The sequence below is a fragment of the Ostrea edulis genome, chromosome 1, assembly GCF_947568905.1.
Source record: "Ostrea edulis chromosome 1, xbOstEdul1.1, whole genome shotgun sequence".
NCBI lineage: Eukaryota > Metazoa > Mollusca > Bivalvia > Ostreida > Ostreidae > Ostrea > Ostrea edulis.
The window spans coordinates 49,736,827-49,761,826 of record NC_079164.1 but is presented as its reverse complement, the minus strand read 5'-3'; the positions used below and the strand labels follow the sequence as shown (position 1 = coordinate 49,761,826).

General features: G+C 34.4%; 1 protein-coding gene across 2 annotated transcripts in view; it reads left to right on the top strand.

Moving 5' to 3' along the window:
• The window catches only part of LOC125651468 (ATP-dependent RNA helicase DDX1-like), a 211,718-nt gene that overhangs the window by 24,117 nt on the left and 162,601 nt on the right, over positions 1 to 25,000 (top strand). For both annotated transcript variants that reach the window (XM_048880093.2, XM_048880099.2), the window contains exons 13-15: positions 6,866 to 6,924; positions 8,875 to 8,898; positions 10,527 to 10,579. In XM_048880093.2, coding sequence (XP_048736050.1) covers positions 6,866 to 6,924; positions 8,875 to 8,898; positions 10,527 to 10,579 — 136 coding nt within the window. The remainder of the gene's footprint in view (positions 1 to 6,865; positions 6,925 to 8,874; positions 8,899 to 10,526; positions 10,580 to 25,000) is intronic.

Here is a 25,000-nt window from a genome sequence, read left to right as displayed (position 1 = left end):
AATTTTTACCTACGAGCTTTGCGTCGTGATCGATTTTTTCAAGACAGGATGCTTTTAGACGTTTACAACGATAAATATGTAAGGCCATAAGGGTTACTTCCCTTTGAAAACTAGTAAATTTATGGCTTGCCCTTACTGTATGATTACTTTCACAAGTGTCTATCTGTACACGAATGATGAATGCACAGTGTTATTCCCAAATCCCTTTGTAAAGTAGTCCACCGTAAAGGGAACGTTCACTTTGTTGTATTATATGTAAGCTATTTATAAATCTCTTCAAAACTTCCGCTCTGACTAACTTGGAACAAATGATTAGCGAGCCCGATTCAATTCGATCTCAATCGTATGGTGGGTGGATTTACAGGAGTGTAATGTATATTTCATGAACAGTCACTTTAAGATCTACTATTTTCCATTGTATATCTAAAATCTTGAAAAATATCCCGTCTTAAGAGATACATCATATAACTATGTTATGATAATAAAGTTCTTCCAAATTAAAAAAAAAAGTCTTCGTAACAGTTTGATACTTGACGAATTTCGGTAATAAGTGATGTGCAGGATAATCCGTGCAGATATATATTTTATGTTATCAAATAAAGAAAAACATCTACATGTACATATATATCAGGCACTAATCGGCGTGAATGGGAGGGGGTCACCTTGTGTTGCTACTCCACTTTTTTTTAACAATACGAATTTTTTAAATTTTGTACTAGGAAAATGTTTTGATGCACTCATAATAGAATACTCTAGCACCCCAACGATTGAAGAAAATGAAACCTGAGAGAGAAAAAATTGTGGAAATCACTGTAAAAGATTCCAACACCACCCAATCCCCCCCCCCCCACCCCCACCCCTCCGAATTAGGATTTTGCAGACAGGACAAAACATTTTTAGGTCACCTGAATTCATTCAAGTGACCTATTGCTATCTGTTTTTGTCCGTCGTCGTGCGACGTGCATCGTGCGTTAACATTTGAACATTTTCAGCTTCTTCTCTGAAACCCCTGAACCAATTTCAACCAATTTTGGCATATAGCATCTGTGGGTGGAGGGGAACAAAAATTGTGAAATTCGTGGTCCCTGCCCCCCTGGGGCTTGAGGGGTGGGGCAAAAACCATCAAAATGAGTGTAATTTAAAAAATCTTCTTCTTTACTCCTGGACATCAAGAAGCCAAACTGTGGGCATAATTATAATGAGCATTGAGCCCTTTACCAAAATTGTGAAATTCATGGCCCCTGGGGCAGGGGTTCTTGTGTTAGGGTGGGGCTCTATTGGTCATATAGTGAAAGTATAGAAATTCTTTGAAAATCTTCTTCTCTGTTTCTGGGTATTAAGTAGACAAGCTGTGGGCATAATTATAATGAGCATTGAGCCCTCTACCAAAATTGTGAAATTCATGGCCCCTGGGGCAGGGGTTCTGGTGCAAAGGCGGGGCTGACCACAAAGCTATTCAATGTTTCTTCCATCCAAAAGTAAAATTCTTATATTTAAACACAAACCTAATTCAAACATTGGACGGTTGTTACATGATACTCAGGTGACCTATAAGGCCCCTGGGCCTCTTGTATTTATTTATTTTTATTATATTTTTTTTGCGTTATAACGCAAGATAAAAAGATTATTTGAAAAGCCAACATCTAATCTATGTCCCAGCCCCCCCCCCCCCCCCCCTCACTTTGCAAAACGATGGTACGTGCTTGTATATAATCCCAAACTGTAAAATATGCACACATATTCAATTTGTTCAAACACATTTAGGCCTATGAGTCTACATTAATTATCCAATTAAAGTATAAATATATAGTTAATATCTATATACAATGTAGATGTACATGTATCGTGTCGACCTACATGCACTTTTAAAATATAATAACCTTTGAAATCATATAACATTTTGTAGAAGAAGAGATGTAAAATATATACATAGGCCTATATACATAAAAACAAATTTTGTTTATGGAGTGATATGTTTGATTTAGTATGCAGTGCCCAAATAGTATGGTATAGGAAAATTTTACTGCCTCTGCCAACACGGCCATCTCTTTCTCCTCCTAATTCCGCTTGTGTATTTTCTTTGCGTTCTTTTCATTCATTATTTTGGTCCAGACGACAAGTGAAAAAAACCGAAAGTATGATGTACTCATGCTCAGGGCGCGGTAACTAAGTACGTAAGCTTAGTTGAAAACTTAGTCGAGTAGTAACGTACGCATGTATTTACGTCATTCCGTGAAACGCGGTTTGCGCTAAACTAAGATTATACGTAACTAGATTTACGTAGTCGGCGTAAGACTTAGTTAGTTGAAAATTTACACTTATTGATGAAACAGTGTCCAGATGCAATACATGATTATACATAATTATTTTGCTTTTTCCTATATATTTGATACCTTAATTTTTCCATCCTGAACAGTCGTTTATAAACACACATTATCAATATTTGTTGTGTCTTTATCTTTTTGCCTTGTTAAAGCAATATTAGCACTTAATCTGAAAATTAAATTTTCTTTAAAAAAAACATGTGCTATTATGATAGTTTTGTATGCAACTTTATTGATAATCGTTGATAAAATTAAAACTAGATTTAAGATTTTATCAGAATAAAGCATCTGGATAAGTTTTGTAAGACAAATATCAATAACAAAAGTTTATGTACCTAATTTTTTTCTGTCATTGAAATAGTAAATCAATTTGTCTCATTGGCTCGTGCACTAAGTGTCAAACTCCTGACTGCTGTTTTTCGCACAGTGCACTTATAATGTAATATTATATATGCATGGTAATTGTGCACAAAATGTGTGTCAAATTCCAAAATGCACTAATTTATAACTGCGCTATTATATTTTTCTTCAATATTTTCCAAATTTTAAAATTCCTCTGAGGATTTCATACTTGAGATTTTTGGTGGAAAATCACCCTTCTTTAGCTAAATGTTACTTGAAATTCAGTGAGTTTCATAATTGTTTCAGAATAAGCGCAGGGTAGAACCGTATGCAGTTGCAAACTGAAGAGCTGCAGATCAATTTTAATTGACTGGAGTTATAGCCCTTGGACTTTGAAATTTTTTTTAGTGCATATGTGATGAGTAAATTATGAACCAAACTTGATTTTTAGTGATAATGTAACTAATTGGGTACGATACACTTTTTTTTACTAGCCTGGCTAATTTGGGGGGGGGGGGGGTTGTGTCATAATGACACATCTTGTTTGAGTTTGAATTAGCCATGTCAGATCCATATCACATTAACTTGATACATGTATGTATACACAATAAACATCTTTCTTAAAACTTCTCATTATTTCTTTTGGCCTTTAAGAAAAAAGTAAGTTGAATATTGATTTGTACATCATTCAAAATGTTAGGTGCGGAATTATTTTCTCAATAAGCATGAGCATCTGCTGGCTTTAACAAACTTTGTGGTCGAATCATTTTGTTCAACTGATTTTTGTAAATTATGTAAATGTTACATGATTTGTTGGGTAACCAAACTTCATAAAAAAGTAGGTCATTGTTCCAGCCAGTATGAGTTTTATCTTGGGTACATAATCTCTACTGTCATCTGATGGAACATCATGCACAGTCCATTTCTGAAAGTAAAATATGATTCACACGATAAATGGTTTCCTTTACCCATTCCCGTAATGTTTGTAGAAGATAAAAAACAAGTGTAAATGAGGTCAATGTGATGATTAATGACTGGCTTCTGTTGTATATCACAGTTTGTATGAATTAGAAGTGTGAACATGTCTACGAGGACCACAGGGAAGCATGAAAAAATCAGCAATCATTCACAACCAGCAAGCTATAATTATTGACAGAAATTATTAAAATGCGGAGTTAACATGCTTAAAAAGAACGTCATGGCACAATGGGGTGCATCATTAAGGATTCTAAAATGAGGCTTGATAGTAATAACGAGACAACAATTTTTTTCTTTGTACTGGCAAATTCATAATTGTTATGGCCAGAAAAGCTTTTTATATGTGTTATGAAAATTGTTTTGACTAATGAAAAATGAAAGTTTCGAATTGAAATAATTGTAAGGTTGGCATGATGCATGCAGGAACTCTCACATTCCAACATTGAAGCCTTAACCTAGAGTTTGATGATGGGAACAGGTTTTCAAATTGTACTTTCAAAATTCCCTCTGATGGACTTTTCAAAATTGTCTTTGAAGTTAAATTTTATTTGATACTTCTAAACTACCAGGTATTTATTGAGACAAATGTTGAATATTGTTGGTTCCCTCAGCTTACAAACATTAGGAATAGGTCGCCAAATTTGTATGAAAATTAAATAACATGCTCATGCAAATTTTCTTACAAGTGCTGGCAATTGTCAACTTCCTCAGTAATAACCACAAAAACACATTTCATTGTTTATTTTTAAATTAAAACCAATTAAACTGACTGAAGAACACATTTTTATACCCCCACAAAGTTTAGGGTGTATATTGAATCAGTATGTTCGTCTGCCTGTAGAAATGATTTTATCAGGACAAGTTCTGAGAGACTAACATGTAGACTATGTAACTCTTTATTTACCATTTGTTCACCTGGCATTTTCATTTTCTTAATTTTCCAGGTGTATTTTCAACCTTTTTGACTAAGTCATTTTCTTTTAAATTTTGTATGATATGTTATCTCATAGAAACTACTGCATGAGTCTAGGAAAGGGTATAATGGAATCACCATTTCAATTTTTCTGCTTGTTTGGCCATGGATATCATTTTGTCCAGACATTTTCTGCATGGATTTTCCTGAAAATGTGTACTCTCTTTATTAGAATGGAGCCTCATTTATCCAGACTTTTGTTCACAGTCAAATGATCAGGATAAGGGAAGTGTTTGGATATCTGAATTACCTTTGTTTCAGCTGAATACATGTACCTGGCTTTTCATACCAATGACAACTAGTTCAAATTAAATGGGGACCATTACATAAATAATATCTTCCTCAATGCTATTCACAGATCCTAAATTGAAACTATATAAATAGATGTTTAGAAGGAATAGGCAGTCCTTTACCATAATTGTGAATTGCATGATCTCGGGAGTAAGGTTTTGGCTTCAGTGTGGGTCCAAAATTATTGTAGCGTTTTTTGTCTTTATCATTTGAAAGACCTCTTTAAGCTTGCTGATGTGGTATAAAAACTTAATACATATTTAGGAAAGGCAGAAAAGAATGTACCAAAATTGTGAATTTCGCAACCCTAGGGTTTTGACTCTAGGACGGGTCCAAATTAGTCATATCGTTTTAGTGTGACATATATTCAATGTGAAGTCTTTCATCAGTATAGTCACTTGCAGGGGTAGAACAGGATTTTTCCTAGATTTCATAGCCCTTGAGGCTAGTGATTGATACTAATACTCAGGTGACCGATAAAGCCTTTGGTCTTTGTGTTAAATCATTTGAGCCAATTCAATCAGACTAGTCAAATAGAATTGTGAAAATTGATATGTTGGTGTCTGATAAAATCTGCAAAGATTTGATTGTTTTGTAATAGTCCAATTTTTGACTGCTTGTAGTCTATTTTGGTTGAATAACGTTTTCTATGGAATTTTGTTTTTGATTGTACACTCATCCTATTTTTTCTGGTGGTATGATTAGTTTATGAAGACACTATGAAATATGGGTTGTGCAGTCAATAGAAATTTGAAATCAATCCATAAAGAGAAAGTGTAGGAATTGTTTTCAATTCCAAAGGACTCTCAACGTGTCATTGATGTGTCTTTAGCTGTAATGTCTCTTTAGCTGTAATGTCTATAGAAATTTTACTCGCGAGATTGCCTACATTGGTTTTTACTTTGCATTCAGTGAAATTCTATGAATTCAAGACTCTAGCTAGTATTGTTTTGTTCCAATTTCCAAAGAAAACTAGGAAATGGTTTAAAAATTTTCAGTTATGTTGGAAAATATAATTTTGTATGTACATGTAATTGCCGAACAGCAATATGTGATATAAGGCATAATTCATCTGTAATCATTTAGCATTAAGCCCCCCCCCCCCCCCCCCCCCCCAACTTCAATTCTTGTTTACATCCAGCATAGCATTTTATTGTCAGTCTTTTTTTTTTTAAAAGTCTGTTCCCAAGACAACAAATGCATTAGGAGAACATTAATTATTTTTGTTCCATTGATCTATTTGAGAGATAGCAGATATATGTGGTAAAAAATAAATTAAGTTCCCTAATATGCCTCATGGACAGGAAATGGCTGGTACATAAAATAGATTGAACAGTTTTTCATCAAAAGTAAAAAAAAGTTCAAGAATGGCTGTTCATTTTAGTACCATCAGCAAATTTCTCTGAATAGCAAGCTATGCATACACTTTTCATCAAAATAATGTAAGCTTCACTTTAAAAATTTAATAATCATTTTGGAGGACAAATTGCCATACCATGCATTGATGATCCTTTGAAATGTTTAGGAATTCTGAATTTATGTAAGTTAAATCTGATGGGGGGGGGGGGGGGGGGGGGGGGGGGGGGATTTTATAACAAGTATTTGATAACGTCATTAGGTAAATTATCATGTGTCTTGTAAGGGTTGGGTGTCTTTTAACTTATTTAGACTGTTATGGTTTGGTGTCCTTGTTTTGAACAGGTCTGAGTTTACTCAACATAAAGAAAAATTCATTAGGTTGGCACCAATGGTTCCATTGCATTTCTGTAGATTAATTCTTAGAAAATCCAAGGATATTCAAGTCAAGCTTCCACAAGAACTGATTAATGCCAAAGCATGATAAATAACTATTTAATGTGCATAGGCAATGCTTTATGACTGTTTTTATTTTATGAACAAGTGATGATAATGTGATTGATAAATCATGCAGGCTTTAAGTTGCATTATTGTTTTTCAGCATCCGGAGCCGTGAATGCTAAGCCAGCCTCAAATGCGCCCCAGGCTATCATTATTGAGGTATGTTGTGAAAACGTAACTATGTGACAGATTCCATTATCTCACTGCAACACATTTCTTACAATTGCATGTAGAAATTCTTCTGTTGTCAAGCCTTTTAGGATGTCCAACTGTTTTCTATGTGTAGAACTTAGTATACACATGAATACTAAAACACTCTCACTGAAAGTTTTCCAGCATATATTCTGTAAACATATGAAATATGATTTTGAAGTTATTTGAGAGATATTTAGCTCACCTGAGATGAAAGCTCAAGTGAGCTTTTCTGATTGCCTGTTGTCCGTCTGTAAACTTTTTATATTTTTGACTTCTCCAAAACCACAGGGCCATTTCAACCAAATTTGGCAAAAAGCATCCTTATGTGAAGGGCTTTTAAATTTGTCCAAATGAAAGGGGAGATAATCATAAAAATGCAAAAATAGGGAAGGGGTGTCATTTAAAATCTTCTCAAGAACCACTGGACCAGAAGAGCTGAAATTTACAGTTACACGAGTTTCCTGACAAAGTGCAGATTCAAGTTTCTTAAAACCATGACCTCCGGGGTAGGTTTGGGCCACAATAGGAGATCAAAGCTTTACATGCGAATATATATGTAAACTCTTAGAAAATCTTCTTCTCAAGAACCACTGGGCCAGGAAAGTACAAATTTACATGAAAGCATCTGGACATAGTGCAGAATCAAATTTGTTAAAATCATGACTCCTGGAGGTAGGATGGGGCCACAATAGGGGATCAAAGTTTTACATACAAATATATATGGAAAATCTTTAAAAATCTTCTCAAGAACTATTGGGCCAAAATTTTTTTTACATTTACATGAAAGCTTCTGGACATAGTGCAGATTCAAGTTTGTAAAAATCATGGCCCCAAGGGGTAGGTTGGGGCCACAAAATGGGTCAAAGTTTTGCATGCAAATATATAAGGAAAATCTTTAAACATGGGCTAAGGTGAGTGATGTTGCCCATGAGCCTCTTGTTATTGCACAAATAGTTGCATGTAGTTTCCTAGTCTGAAAAATTTACTAGTTGTTAGTCCTTTGGATGGGGATATTAAATGTCAGTCCTGTGGTGAGGATCACCACCTCTTGGCACATAAAAGTCTATGAGGAGTGTGAAAGAGAGTAGACCCATTGTGGCCACCACAGAAATATAAATCTTTCAAACCAATTATTGAAGTATGGCTGCAATACCACCCACTCAACTTAAAACTATAGACATTCAAATTATTTCTGTGAGATCATCTCTATGTGTCAGATTGAAATAATAATGGATTGGATTTTTATTACTATAGCACCATAGTGATCATGATATTTCATGTATTAAAAATGAGAGAGAGAGAGAGAGAGAGAGAGAGAGAGAGAGAGAGAGAGAGAGAGAGAGAGAGAGAGAGCTACCCTTAAAGGTTTAATTGAAACTTTTTTTATTCTGTACATTAAGAACAAGTGTCTTATGTACATAAATTCCACAATGATTATGTCAAGATTTATGACACCCTGTGATGGCCTTAATTGTATTCATTCCTAATTTTGTTACCTCATGAAATTTTTTTTTATTGCATCGAGTTGCTTCAACATCCTGTGCAACATATTGGTTTCATTTCAACAGAGTTTATTACATTACTTTTCTAAGGAAGCAGTGATATATTTATGTCTTTATTTCTGGCGTAATAATGCCATGGAATAAGTCTTCCATCATTTTGTCTATCTGATCATTAGTTTTACCAGCAGTGTTTTTCTGACGTATTGGCTGTAATGTCGTTGAATTCCTGTTAAGAAGACCTGACAAGTTTTCTAATATTTATGATTATCCTGAAAGATGTTATACGATATTTTATTTAACTTTAGACACACTGTTGGGACACTCTCATTTCTCTACAGATCGCACTGAAGCATCTTGATGATATATCATCTGAGAATTTAAGGCTTAATGTTTTTATTTATTTTGGTTGTAGCCTTCAAGAGAACTTGCTGAGCAGGTAATGTTATTGATAAAGTTTGAAACAAATAAAATGTTATTGATAGTGCTTGATACCAATAAAATGTTATTGATGGTGTTTGAAACAAATACAATGTTATTGATAGAGTTGATACAAATACAATGTTATTGTTATAGTTGATACAAATACAATGTTATTGATAGAGTTGATACAAATACAATGTTATTGATAGTGTTTGATACAAATACAATGTTATTGATAGTGTTTGATACAAATACAATGTTATTGATAGTGTTTGATACAAATACAATGTTATTGATAGTGTTTGATACAAATATAGTCGTTTACACCCACAAATTCTTGTAGTGCACAGAATTTACATAAAGGTTTGGTTGTGAGATTTTTCTTAAAGAACATATGTAGTCATGACAAAAGTTTTGGAAAAATGAAATGATTGTGTTGATTTATTAAGTATTTACTGAAAATCAGGTGATATAAACATTGTAAAGAGTGAAAGTCTGAAAAAAAGTTGCTACTTTATTGTGAATAATATAAAGTCCAATCTTATTGTTGGGGCAGCCATATTCCTACTAGAGATGGGACGATACACCAGTACTCTGATACATACCAATATTTCTCATTAAGATATGCTTGACAATACAGGCATTGTGATATCAGTACAAATCAACACACAAACTACCTAGCAAAAATTTGGAATTGAAAATGAAAGTATGTACAAGACTTATATGATTGATGAATTGAATTTCAATAATCCAATCAGAATGAAAATATATATCAAATCTGTTAATCATGCGAGTATTTTTCTGTAGTTGGTGAGCGACTTCTGATTAGTCGGCAATATTCAATTTACTGTGATCCAACTTAAATCGCGGATATTTGAAATCGGCCTTCACACAGTTGATAGGAATTCGTATTATGAACAGAGTTGAGAAGTCCTTTATGGGTATTTTGAATGCAGATTTGAATGTTATATTGTGTTTTGTTTTGTGTTGCATTTGTATGATTTAAATAGTTCCCCCATGTATTTCATCCAAAGACGGTGACTCAGATTTGATGCTTTTTGAAGTCTCATGATGAAGGAGTACCAAATTTTCTTGGTTGTTTTTATAATCATAGTTATCAGACCCAAATTTACATTATTGTGTCAACTGTATGAATAACAATCAAACTAATTTAATACTGGTAAACATGGTGACTTGATACCAATGTTTTAGGTCAAAGTTCAAGGTTAAACATCACCAGTTATACATTATTTTGAATATTACATCTGTCAATTGATGGGGGCACAGGTAGGGGGCATGTATTGCATATGTAATACTCTCAGAATGAGTGTTCAAGTAATCATTCAATACATATCAATAACAAAGTTGTAGCAATATTCAAACAGGTGTTTTCAGTTTACTAAATTGCAATGCTATGCAAAGAAGAATTGCCTGTATGATCGTATTGATAAGGTTGTTAACCTGTGTATACAATGTCACATTTTTCTTTTTTGGTAAATTTGCTCAACAATATGTTTGCATTGGTAAGACAACATTAATTTTGCTTCTGGTTTCAATTGGTATGTTCTTCAACAAAGTTTTCAAAATTTCATTGAAAAGTTTTTCTTTGAATTAATAATCGAATATTTCTTGGTTGCTTTGCAGACTTTTAACCAAATCCAGAAATTCAAGGTTCACCTCAGCAATCCCACAATCAGGTATTGTATGATATGATTCACCACAGTTAATCCCACAATCAAGTATTGTAATTTCTGATTCCCCACAGCAATCCCACAATCAGGTATTGTATTGTAACGGGAAGGGAGAAAATGCAACGGACCAGACCGGGATTCGAACCCGGGCCCCCTGAATCTCTAGTCAGGTGCTCTACCAACTGAGCTATCTGGCCACCGGCGATCTAACCCGGCTGACCGCTACATTCCTCCCTCCTTAAATTGTCTTCGCCCTCGAAGACACAACCCAAGTTCTTATTTGCCCCTGGGAGGACTTTCACCTCCAAGTCCAGGGGTGGTCAACGGCACCAAATCTGTAACGGGAAGGGAGAAAATGCAACGGACCAGACCGGGATTCGAACCCGGGCCCCCTGAATCTCTAGTCAGGTGCTCTACCAACTGAGCTATCTGGCCACCGGCGATCTAACCCGGCTGACCGCTACAGTATGATATGATTCACCACAGTTAATCCCACAATCAGGTATTGTAAGTTCTGATTCACCACAGTTAATCCCACAATCAGGTACTAAACAGATTAATGCCATCTCACAAAGACCAAATCTTTTCCAAACATCATCAGTATTTACACACAGTTGATGAGTTATTTTCCTTGTCATGTTTACTTTGGTTTCAAAATGGCGCGACCAGTTCAGTTACTCAGTTGAAACCTTGGTAAAAGAAATATTTCAAACGGTAATAACTGAATCTGGACAATAGATTGAAAGGAAACCAGTAAAATACAGTTTCTTGTTTTGATGTTATAGTTGTTTCATCTCCTACATGATATTGAAATTATGATTCTACCTTAATGGGGCTCTCAGTCATTTACCATTTCATTCCTGGCATCAGTCCCTCAATTTCATTCCTGGAATCAGTCCCTCAGTTTCATTCCTGATTTTGGACATAAATTCACATTTTATTCAATTCCCATTAAGCTATCATAATCAGCTGTTAATCTATCATGTTCAAATTGAGCAGAGTTTACACTTTTTGTTGTGACAGTACACTATGTACTGGGGATTTTCTACCGAGTAGATCTTCCAACTCTGTACAAGGCTTGCTGGGTTTGACAATTATTGTTGAGGTGATGTACCATACATCGGGGAGCTTCTACCATGTGCATGCTTCAACTCAGCAAGTTGTTTCTTGATCTAGTAGTGACTGCCAGTGTTAAGCCAAAATTGCATTGTTTGTAATTATTTGTGTGTTGGAAGCATGCATATAGTCTTAGATAAATATAATCAAAACTAATTATGGGTCATGTGTTTTGAGGAAAATAGAATACTGATTGCTGTTTTAAAACTGTTTAGTAATTTCAATCAATGAAAAACATAACATAAATTAAAATTATTTTTTTTCCTCATACATGGATATTGAACAAATCCCACTTCAGAACACCTTCATAAAATGTACTAACAGTAAAACATGGATACAGCGAACATGCTTATGATTAGTTCACGCTTGCAGTGAAATGACCTTTCATTCCCCGTTGTTTTAAAACATTTTTATTGCAATTGGTCTGCGTCCGTCGTGGTGTGATGTGTGTCGTGTGTTGTCCTTTAACAACTTCTTCCCAGAAACTACTTGGCCAATCTTGATATGTAGTATCTGTAGGTGAAGGAGACTGGAAATTGTAAATTTCATGACCCCCCACCCCCACCCCACCCTAAGGGGCCTTGATTTTGGGTAAAATCTGTAAAATTGATGTATTTCTTTAAAAATCTTCTTCTTTACTCCTGGGCATCTTGCAGAGAAAGTGAGTATATAGTAATGATGAGCAAGGAAACTTCTACCAAAATTGTATCAGGGTGGGGGCCAAAATGGTCAGTTATTAAATGTGTGAACAATAGACATTTTTAACTTCTTCTTGATAACTATCATTCTAATTCTTTTGAAATTTGGTATGAAGCATTTTTGGAACAAGGGGGACATAAATTGAAAATTTCGGGATTCCTGCACCCCTGGGACCTTAGGAGCAGGGCAAAAACTGCCCAAAATTGACCAATTTTCAAAAATCTTGTCCTGTAGAACCACACATGTTTAAGGAAAACTAAATGCATATATAGTGATGTAGAGGAAGAAGGCCTCTACCTAAATTGTAAATTTCATGATCCCCGGGGTAGAGGTTCTGACCCCAGGGTGGGGCCAACGTTGGTATATAGTGTTTTAATGTGTAAAATACTTAAATAAGATCTTCTTTAGTGCTATTGATACTAGATTGAAACTAAATAGATATTTAGAAAGAACAAGTACCATATATACTCGCCTATAAGTCGGATTTTTGGGAGTTAAATTTTGGTCCAAAACTCTATGTCCGACTAATAGGAATGTCCTAAGAAGATTGGTATTTTTCAGCATGGTGTAATGTATAGCCTAGTATTTTTTAAATAACAAAAACATGGACGAAATAAACAAAATAGTAACAGTTTAATTTGCTGAGAATAAAAAGTGAAATATTGTTGTCATATCCCAAAACATTATTGGAACATGGATAAATGCGTAAGAGTATTGATATCAAATTGATTTGTTGGGAAAAAATATCAAATATCGGTGATTTGAAACACAAGTAAAAACATTAAGCATTGATTTGAAATTGTCAACCGATTCTTCAAAGAAGTTAGACCGACTTATAAATGGGTCAATGGCAATTCCCTCCAAAATAACCTAAACACTATACAACTGAGTTATAGGCGAATAGACTTATAGGCGAGTATATACGGTAGTCCTTTACCAATTGAAAATTGTAAATTTGATGATCCCAGGGGTAAGGATTTGGTATCAGGGTGGGGCCAAAATGGTCTGTTATTAAATATGTGAAAAATAAACATTTTTAACGTCTTCTTGATAACTATCATTTCAATTTTTTGAAATTTGGTTTGAAGCAATTTTGGAACAAGGGGGACATGAATTGTAAATTTCAGGATTCCTGCTCCTCTGGGGCCTTAGGGATGGGGCAAAAACTGCTAAAAATTGACCAATTTTAAAAAAATCTTCTTCCCTAGAACCACACATGTTTAAGAAAAACTGAATGCATAGTGATGTAGAGCGGGAAGGCCTCTACTAAAATTGTAAATTTCATGATCCTCGGGGATGGGGGGATGGAGTTCTTACCCCAGGGCAGAGTTAAACTTACTATATAGTGTCTATGTGTAAAACACTTCACTAATATCTTCTTTAGTGTTATTGATGGATATTTAGAAAGAGCAGGTAATCTTTTACCAAAATTGTAAATTTGATGATCCCCGGGGTAGGGTTCTGACACCAGGGTGGGGCCAAACTTAGTATATAGTATTTATGTGTAAGTTTGCTGATACTGTACAAAATCTAAATGCATACTTAAGAATAGCAGAAAAGGATGTTCATGTTCAAAATATGGTGAATTTCACAACCCAGGGTTTTGACTCTAGGATGGGTCCAAATAAGTCATATCTTTTAATACACCTATTATATTATGTAAAGCCTTTCATCAGTGTATGCACTTTTGAGGACAGTGAAGTTTTAAGAACACATCTTGTTTTATACTGTTGCTGAACATTAGAATTTAGCTTAGATATTCAGAACAGGAAATTTTTTCTAAATTTCATCACCCTTGGGAGTAGTGATACTTTTTCGCTAGTACTCAGGTGACCGATAAGGCCTGTGGGCCTCCTGTCTATGACATGGAGGGTCTTGGAGCTTTCATTGTTGGATGTGCTTGTGTTTCTTACATCTGTGTTTGTGATGGAATCGTTTTGTTTGCTGTTGAATGTGGTGTATCCCAGGTTCATTTGGTGAGTTGATATTCACTAGATAAAGGGATAAATATGTAATAAGAGATATTAGGGGCGAGATCAAAAGATTGATGTTGGATAAAGATCTAAATTCAAATAGTTTGGGGGAGGGGGGATATTTCTGTCATCCGACAGATTACACTTAAGTGGAAAAGACAAGTGACTGCTGAGAACCACATTGTAATATTACATTTTAATGAACATTTAATATTTTTAATGTACACTTTCATTTGTGAATAAACAGTAGAAATGATATACAGAGTGTTATCTATACTCGTATGATTTTTACTTGTTTTAAAAGGGGTGGGCGTGTCTTGGTGAAAACTATGTAAATTTTGTTGTTTTTAATTCAGACATTGAACTTTTGATCTTGCCCCTTAGTGTGTTTGTGTCCTAATGTGAACTATCAAGTTTTTTAACACTCAGGAAGATTTACACAGTATATGTTATTCAGTTCTGCCCCGGGGGGGGGGGTCAGTAGGACGATTTCATTTTGAGATTTAAAAAAAAATAATTACGATTTCAGTTCTTTCATGTCACCTAATGTTGTTTTTTCTTCCAATGTATCTTTATTTCCTTGATCATTGAGAAAATTGTTCAATCGATACAAAACATGATTAGGGGTTGTATGCAACGCCGAGCTGCAGGCTGTTTTACTTTTTTGAGGTGATAACTAGGCTAGATAATGAAAATGACACGCCTGTTCCCCCGTTCCCCTTGTTTTCAAATTTTGAAGAATACAACAACACCACTGCCACTTCCAACAATTGATTTTTGGAAATTCTTTTGACCTGATTCAGTTGCTATGCACATTACGTCACACGGCGTAGGAATACATAATGTGGAATACGAACAATATTGTATGAGTGCTATCCATTGGATAAAGGAGCAAATATGTGATAAATTATTTAAGGAATGACTTTAATTCTGGGGCATGTTATACGAGTATAACCTGGTTTGGGTCAGTTTACGCTTTATAATCCGCAAAGCGAAAGTGAAGTTTGTCATGATAGAAAATATGTGTAGACTATGCATGCAATGCGTATTTCGCTGCCCTTTAGAGATAGAGATTGACTTTGATGTTGCTCATCTCCAACAGATTGAGAAAATATGGGAAATTGCATTGTTTAAACCTACCCAAAATAAATCTTCAAATATCAGAAAATGCAATAATTTGCTTAACTCTGTGAAAACTTCTACTACATGAAAACTTACCCTTGTATGCAACATTGTCGCTAATAGTAAATCCGACACAAGAAATTATGTAAGCAAGTGACAAATCGCAATCCACATCTCAATGTGTCTGACGTCATGTAATAAAATGTGACATATGAATTTTTGTTTGCTTTGTTGAAAGATGGATCAAGCAATGAAACAACCCAACCCACCTTTTCCCCCAGTGAGAAATGTATTTCAAAATGAACAGGGTAATGCTTACTTGGCAAATCATTAATTCGAATATAATATCTTTGTTTTAATCTATTATTCGACCATACATACAGAGAAAGATGTTTTACAACAGTGATTTGCGTACAAGTAGATGCTAATATTGACAACGAGAAAACGTGTATCAAACCGAAGTATTTTATTGTACACGTTTACTTTTTATTCCATAGAAGGCTGAAAATAGTGCTGCAATGTCAATTTAGAGAGAGAGAAAAAAATAGTTCCTGCTTTTGGTTGTCAAGGGGGTGTGTCCCCATACCAAACCAGGTTATACAAAAATAACTTGCGTTCCTCAAATGGAATTTGACCAATCAGAGACAAGGATACAATAAGAATTAAATTATAATACTTTATACTACATTATAATACTTTATAATACTATATGCTACACTAGGATACCATATACTACACTATAATACTATCTACCACACTATGATACTATATGATACACTAGGATACCATATACTTCACTAGGATACTGCATACTTCATTTTGATACTATATACTACATTATCATACTTTAATATACTAAAATTAATATTTCATAATATGTTATACATGAACTATCATTAAGGTGTTTCACTTGTGAGAATTTTGAATATACAACGCAATTCAAACTATCAAATGTTAATAATTGTATATTGCTACATTGGAGTACTTTTCCAGTTGTGAATTCTATTCTACTCCTCTCTAGAGCTTTCTTGTCTTTTATTGACCAATTTTGGATTTGACATCAGTCTAGTGATCAATTGCATTGCAATTTTGGGATTTCCATAATTGTATTTTTTTGTCTTCAGAAGGGAAGGAAGATTGCAAGTACATTAAATTGTCATTAAGAAAAAAATATCTAATCCCAAGATACCTATGTTTTTTCCACAATAATTAGCGATTTGATGGGAAAGTAATGGTCTTTTTTCATCTTATCATAGAATATACAGGGATTGGCCTGTGGATTGTAAGTTAATTGTCTCATCATTCAGAATTTTAATGACCACCTCGTTTTAATTTCAGCTTTGGGAGATTCAAGATGCAATATAAACTTGAGAGATGTCTTAAGAATCGATGAAAGCTCACCATTTAAGGAATGACTTTAATTCTGGGGCAAGTTATATGAGTATAACCTGGTTTGGGTCAGTTTACGCTTTATAATCTGCAAAGCGGATTATAAAAAAGCATAAACTGACCCAAACCAGGTTATACTGGTATAACTTGCCCCAGAATTAAAGTCATTCCTTATAATTTAATGCAGGAGACAAAGATACTACCCTTCGTTTATCAAAATGTACATAAACTCGGAAAAATACAAGTCAACTGAGCTGCGCAATGATTCACTTAGCAACAGCTATGAAGCATCTACATGTATCTATAGAAGGTCGCCATCTTAATTCATTGTCAATTTGTCTTAGTTCAACAGAACCTAGCCTATTTATTAAATTATTGTATCGAAGGTAAAGTTTGTCATGACAGAAAATATGTGTAGACTATGCATGCAATGCGTATTTCGCTGCCCTTTAGAGATCGATTTTGAAGTCACTCATCTCCGACAGATTTAGAAAATACGGGAAATTGCCGCATTGTTTAGGCCTAGATCTACCCAAAGTAAGTCTTCAAATATCGGAAAATGCAATAATTTGCGGCTTTTAACTCTGACGTCATGTGGTAAAATGTGACATATGATTTTTTTGTTTGCTTTGTTGAAAGGCGGATCAGTAATGAAACACACACACCCCCACCTTTCCCCAGTAAGAAATGTATTTGAAAATGAACAGAACAATTCTTACTATGGTGAATCATTAATTCGAATATAATATCTTTGTTTTGATCTATTTAAAATTATTCGATCATCATACAGAAAAAGATGATTTACAACAGTGATTAGGGTACAAGTAGATGTTAATTGACAGCGAGAAAACAGTATGTGTATCAAACCGAAGTATCTTATTGTACACATTGACTTTCTATTCCAAAGAAGGCTGAAAACAGTGCTGTGATGTAAATTTAGAGAGAGAAAAACAATAGTTCCAGCTTCAGGTTGTCAAGGGTGTGTGTCCCCATACCAAACCAGGTTATACAAAAATAACCTGTGCTCCTCAATTGGAATTTGACCAATCAGAGACAAGGATACAATAAGAATTAAATTATTCCTGTATATTAGCATATTGACTTTCAATTGATTGAAGATCATCTGCACAATTCTCCCTTAGCTCACCCATTGTTCATTGTCTGTCTCTCTCCGGCTTGTCCGTGCGTCCGTCTGTCTGTCACACTTGACTTTGTGGATGCAACTATTTGGAACCGCTCAACGAATTTTATTTCAATTTTGTAGGATTGTTAGTCACCATATGTTGTTGATCATATTTTGCCGCCATTTTGATTTGACAAATTTTACAGGAGTTATGGGACTTAGTTGAATTTGTACATGCTAAACTATAGGAACACTTGTGGACACAAATCCTTGGACACTGCTGCTTTGATTTAGTTTAAATTTTGCAGGAAATATAAATCATCATATGTACTAAATCATATCCTGACGTCATTTTGATTCTACACATTTTGTGGGAGTTATGGGACTTTACTGTTGTTTTGCATTCTGCATTATGGGAACACTTTGTCGATGCAACTCCTCAGAAACCGCTGTACAGATTTTCTTCGAATTTTGCAGGATTGTTAGTCACAATATGTAGTTGATCATATTCCAATTTTTATTCTACAAAATTTACAGGAGTTATGGGACTTTTTTTGTGGCTGCAGGTGACATATGGCGACACGTAACAATCTTGTTATAATTACAAGAGGGTCTATATATCGCACCTTTGTATGTAATTTTTCGCAGCTTTGGTGTTGTGTTGATTACAACATTTAACACTTGTTTGATATTTTGATTTTATTTTTATAACATCAGCTATTTGATTGATTTGAAGTTTAGACAAAGAAATAATGAGTCTGTTAAAACTTTAAAGTAGGGGTCTAGTAGCATGACGTCATGTCCGGATCGAACTCCGGTATTGGTTCACGTACTATTATTATCAAACGTATTTTTACATTTACCTGGATGTTTTTTAAAATTTAGTAAAATGAATACAATAACACTCAATCACTTATATTTGAGTAGACTATGGCTCCAATCTTCTTTCCATTTTTTGTCATCTAATTCACACATAAAACCAGAGGTACATATTTGTTTAATTGATATACAGTGGTATTACATGTTAAAATTATCTGTAAATAAAAAAAAATCATGATATGCAATAATGCACTTGTGGCATTAAATAAAACAATTCTGCACTTGTTATATATTTGTTATGTTGGTATATATTTGTTATCTTCTATTATGCGAAAATCATCTTCAAAATGGCTATTTTGGCCAAAAAATGTAAATATAAATTGAGATGCTGTGAAAATATTATGCTGAGAAAGGGCAGATTTTTAAAATGTATTTTAACAAGCATTCATATGTGAACATATGTGAGTTTGAATGAAAAATCACAAGTCAAATTTTTAAAATATTCATATTAGTGGTGTTGCAGTGCCGTATTTTTGACTGCCGAGGGCCTGTATTGAGTTCAATTTTGTACCACCATTATTAAAAAACATGAAACTGTTAAAATTTCACTTTTAATTATTTAGTAAGACATGTATGTCATATTTGAGGAAAAAAATTGCAGCATCATACCTCAAACAAAATTTTATGGACATATTCTAGGACTTCTTCAATGAATTCTGATATTGCCGTTTGACAAATGGGGGTACACGTAATAAAAATAACATAATTTACTCATTATACTGACAACCTCCTATTTTTAGCTCTTCTGAGCCGAAGGCTCAAAGAGCTAATGCTATGGCCATTTGTGCGGTGTGCGTAAACTTTTTAGAAAAAGGGCTATAACTCAAGAACCACTTGGCCAATTTTTTTCAAATTTGTTACAGGGTATCATTGGCCGAAGGGCTTTCATACATACTAAATAGAGGGATGTGACCCTTTAACAAGGGGAGATAATCAGGAAAATACAAACAAAAGTAGTGGTTGCTAAAATATCTTCTTCTCAAGAACCACTGGGCAGATTATCACCAAACTTACACATAAGGATGAGAATATGTTGTAGATTAAAAATTGTTCAAGGCATTACCCTGGGGCAAAGGGCGTGGTCTCAAGGTCACTTCAAAGTTGACCTAAATTTATATTTCCTTAAATCTTTGATATTTTAGTCATTATAAGGACTAGGATCATCAAATTTTGACAGTTGATGCATCTTAGGACCTTGTGTCAAGTTGTCTCAAAAGTAGGTCACAGTGACCTACTTTTTGAATTTTGCAGGTATTTATTTTAAAATTAATTTTGATGCATATCTTGGACACTTTGAAGCCTATGATCATCAAAACTTGTCAGTTGGTGGATCATGGGACCTTGAAATGTGTCAACTGAAAAATAGGTCACCGTGACCTACTTTCTGAATTTTATGGCTTATCATTTATAGATATATTTTAAGTTGTTATTTCAAATACCGAGAGGTTTAGAATCATCAAATCTTGTAAGTTGATGCATCTTGAGGCCTTGAAACATATTTATAAAAAAGTAGGTCACAGTGACCTACTTTTTGAATTTTACAGATATTCAAATTTCACATTTTCAATTTTAGATGCATATTTTGGGCACTGTAAAACCTAGGATCATCAAACTTTGTCAGTTGATGCGTCTTCAGTCTTCGGTTTGTGTCGACCAAAAAGTAGGTCACCGTGACCTACTTTTGGTATTTGACAGCTAAATTACTATATTTCAGACACTATTTGACCTACAATCATCAAACTTTGTCAGTTGATGCATCTTGAGTCTTCGGAGTGTATCGACCAAAAAGTAGGTCACTGTGACCTACTTTTGGCATTTGACAGTTATATTTATATATTTCAGTCACTAATTGACCTACAATCATCAAACTTTGACAGTTGATGCATCTTGAGTCTACGGAGTGTGTCGACCAAAAAGTAGGTCACCTTGACCTACTTTTGGAATTTGACGGCTATATTTATATATTTCAGATACTATTTGACCTACAGTCATCAAACTTTGTCAGTTGTTGGGTCTTGCATGTTCGAAGGGTTTCGACCAAAAAGTAGGTCAACTTGACCTACTTTTGGAATTGGACGGCTATATTTATATATTTCAGATACTATTTGACCTACAGTCATCAAACTTTGTCAGTTGATGCGTCTTGCATGTTCAAAGGGTGTCGACCAAAAAGTAGATCATCTTGACCTACTTTTGGAATTGGACGGCTATATTTATATAATTCAGATACTATTTGACCTACAGTCATCAAACTTTGTCAGTTGATGGGTCTTGCATGTTCGGAGTTCGCTGACCAAAAAGTAGGTCACCATGACCTACGATTGGAATTTGACAGCTATATTTCAATATTCAGATACTAATTGGCTTAAAATCATCAAACTTTGTCAGTTGATATTTCTTGGGTTCTCAAAATGTGTAAACCAAAAAGTAGGTCACAATGACCTACTTTTTTTGAATTCTTAGGATTTAACTAAAGATTTAGAATACTAAGAGGCTAAGAATAGAAATGGTGGGGTTGTACAATTTATCAGAAGAGCGATTCTAGGCCCTTGGGCCTCTTGTTTTGTTTTTATCATACCCTCAAATGAACAATCTAAGTATTTAAACTTAATTTTTTGAGAAATCACAAGTAGGTCCTGGACTAGGGACCTACCTTAATGCTACAAAATCTCATGCTTTGCTGAAATTAACATTATTTCCCTGAAGACATTCAGTGCAGTGAAGATTACTGCTATGTATTAAGACAAGATTACCATTTTCTTAAAAAATTTGCTTTGATATATGCAAATTCTTGTGCTTTCAAATAGTTGAAAACTTGCATTATTTCCATAAAGATTTCTAGTGAAATTAACCATGAAGAATAGAGTCCAGATTAATTCCACTTGGTCAGAATTTTTGCTGCGAGTTACACACATAAACTGAAATTTTGCCTCAATTTTCAGGCCCCAAAAGGGTGATGCATATTAAATACCACTCTGTATTATATTTAGCAAAATATGGTATATACATTCTGTACCCAACCACGCATTCTAGCTAGGAATACTAAACAGAATTAGATACGCTGGTAGTTTATATAAATGCTTATGACACACTTGTGCATATATAATTATGTAATAGTTTCTACCAATGTACAAGTTTGACTTTGTTAGATCAAACAATTTAGATTATTTGAAATTCATATTTTTGAAAATGAAGAGATTTTGCTCAGTATTTAGATAATTATGTTCCCCAAACAAAGTTTGGGAACATATTGTTTTTACTCTGTTTCTTATTATTATTATTAAGGTCTTCCGTCTCCTGCGGAAGACCTTACTATTATTGTTCGCGTTCTTCTTCTTCATTATTATTATTAAGGTCTTCCGTCTCCTGCGGAAGACCTTACTATTATTGTTCGCGTTCTTCTTCTTCATTATTATTATTATTTTCCTTGGTAGTACACGCGTTTTTCTCAGCCATTTCTCGATCGATTTTCACGAAATTTTCAGGAAAGATGTTTTTTGGTGACGAGACTTTGCTTGCAAAATTTCGTGCTTGACGTCACTTCCGGTCAGGAGTTATCTCTCTTTTAGTGACTTTTTGAAGGGCCTTGTTGTCCACACATCTCCTCCGTTAGTTTTGAAGCTAGAGTCTTGAAATTTCTACACAAGATAGAGTAAACATTTTAGAAGATTTGTGGGGGATTCGATTTTACCGGAGGCGATTTGCCTAAACGCTCGCCTGGACCTGAAAAAATGGATGCCAAAATTTTTCGCCGATTTCGGCGATTTTTGACCTTTGATCTCCAATATCTTTTTTCTTGCAAATATTTTGTTAAGACATGTAGAACAAAAGTTGTGCACATTTACGAGATCTTTTCGAAAATATCAAGATTTAGGGGCTAGCCCCTTAAATTAGGGATCTAGAAGGGCTCAAAGTCTAGATCAAATATCTCAAAAATCGTTAATATTTTGGTATAAGTCAAAGAACAAAAAATGTTCATCTCAACAATCCAAATCTATTCATATAAAAATTTAGGTCATATGTTACGTAATAAGGGATTTTAAGGGCCAAAACCATACATTTTTTACCCCTTGTATCTCGAAAACGACAAATATTTTGAAAAGCAATAAAGAACAAAAGTTGTTCAGAATGATGATCTGAACAATATGCATATTTCGTTTTTACCCTATGTGGCCCCGTTAGGGAGCTACAGTTTGGCCCCTAAAAATTACTTCTAGAAATAACTCGAGAACGGTAAAGAATTTCTAAATACTTGTTGAACAAAAAATGTTTGAAATGTCATGACCTTTCTTACGATATCAAGCAAAAGGGGCTGACCCTTTAAATTAGGGGCCCAGAAGGGTCCAAAGGTTTATGAGAATATCTCAGAAACTATTAATATTTTGTAATAAGTCATTGAAGCGGAAATGTTCATCTAAACAAGCTTGTTCTTATCAAATCAAAAAGTAGGTCATATGTTACGTAATAAGGATTTTAAGGGCCAAAATCATAAATAATTGACGCCTCATATCTTGAAAACGACAAATATTTTCAAAAGCATTATTGAACAAAAGTTGTTCAGAATGATAATCTAAACAATATGTACATTTCGTTTTTTCCCTATGTGGCCCCGTTAGGGAGCTACAGTTTGGCCCCTAAATATTTCTTGTAGAGATAACTCGAGAACGGTAAAGAATTTCTAAATACTTGTTGAGCAAAAAATGTTTAAAATGACAAGGCCTTTCTTACGATATCAAGCAAAACGGGCTGGCCCTTTAAATTAGGGGTTCAGAAGGGTCCAAATGTTTTTGAGAATATCTCAGAAACTATTAATATTTTATAATAAGCTGTAGAAGCGAAAATGTTCATCTCAACGAGCTTGATCTTATCAAATCAAAAAGTAGGTCATATGTTACGTAATTAGAGATTTTAAGGGCCAAAATCGTAAATATTTGACGCCTCATATCTTTAAAATGACATATTTTTTGAAAAGCATTATTGAACAAAAGTTGTTCAATGTGTCATAACCTATCGACCAATATCAAAAAATGGGTCTGTGGGCCTCATGGCTCGCCTGTAGAGTCGATTTTTGTCGATATCAGTCGATTTCAAAAACTTGTAACTGGTAAATATTTTGTAAGGACATATTGAACAAAAGTTGTTCAGTTTATCGAGATCTATCGATTGATATCAAGAAATAGGCCTATGGTCCTAATGGCTCGCCTGTAGAGTCGATTTTTTGTCGATATCGGTCGATCTCAATAACTTTTTACAGGTAAATATTTTGTAAAGACATATAGAACTAAAGTTGTTGAGTCTATAGAGGGCTAACAAATGACATCAAGAAATAGGCCCGCGGGCCTTATGGCTCGCCTGGAGAGTCGAATTTCAAACGAATTTCACCGCAACTTTGCTTCAGAAGCTTATGATATGAAAAATTGATTATATCTAAAGTGTCTTAAAGTCGGAAACTAAATTGGGACTCATTTGTCTTTCTTTTTTTTTTTTTAACTCCGAGTGCATCAACAAATCGGACGGAAGACCTACTCGTTGCTCGCAACGAGATCGTGTCTAGTTATTATTATTATTCTTTTTCTCCGGTACTTTTTTGTCCGGTAGTGTTCTCAGAAACTACAAAAGGGATCGATATGAAACTTTCCAGGATGATAGTATAGCGTTTGTAGATGTGCATAGTGATAGTCATTTTGTTTGCACGTGCATGCACGCGCGCGCACGTGCATTCCAATTTTGGTACAAAAAATGGAAAATCAGAATATTGAAGGAAGCGATATAAAACCTAAATAGGATGATAGTATATCATTTGTACATATGAAAAATAATAGTTATTTTGCCAGCACGCGCACGCATGCGCGTGGACGCGCATTACAAAATTTGTACGCTAACTTTGGAATCAGTCTAACTTTTTTGTTGTTCATTGAAATGGCTTGAAATTCATATCATAGGTAGATATTGAGACCCTTAACTGATTTACATGGTCAAAATTACCAATTTGCACGCGCATGCACGTGCGCTTCATTTTGATTGGATAATGCTAAAACGTTTGTAACTATCTTATTTATGAAGCGAATGAGATGATATTCACAACATATGTAGACAATATGTGTATCTATATGTTGGTGTAACAAA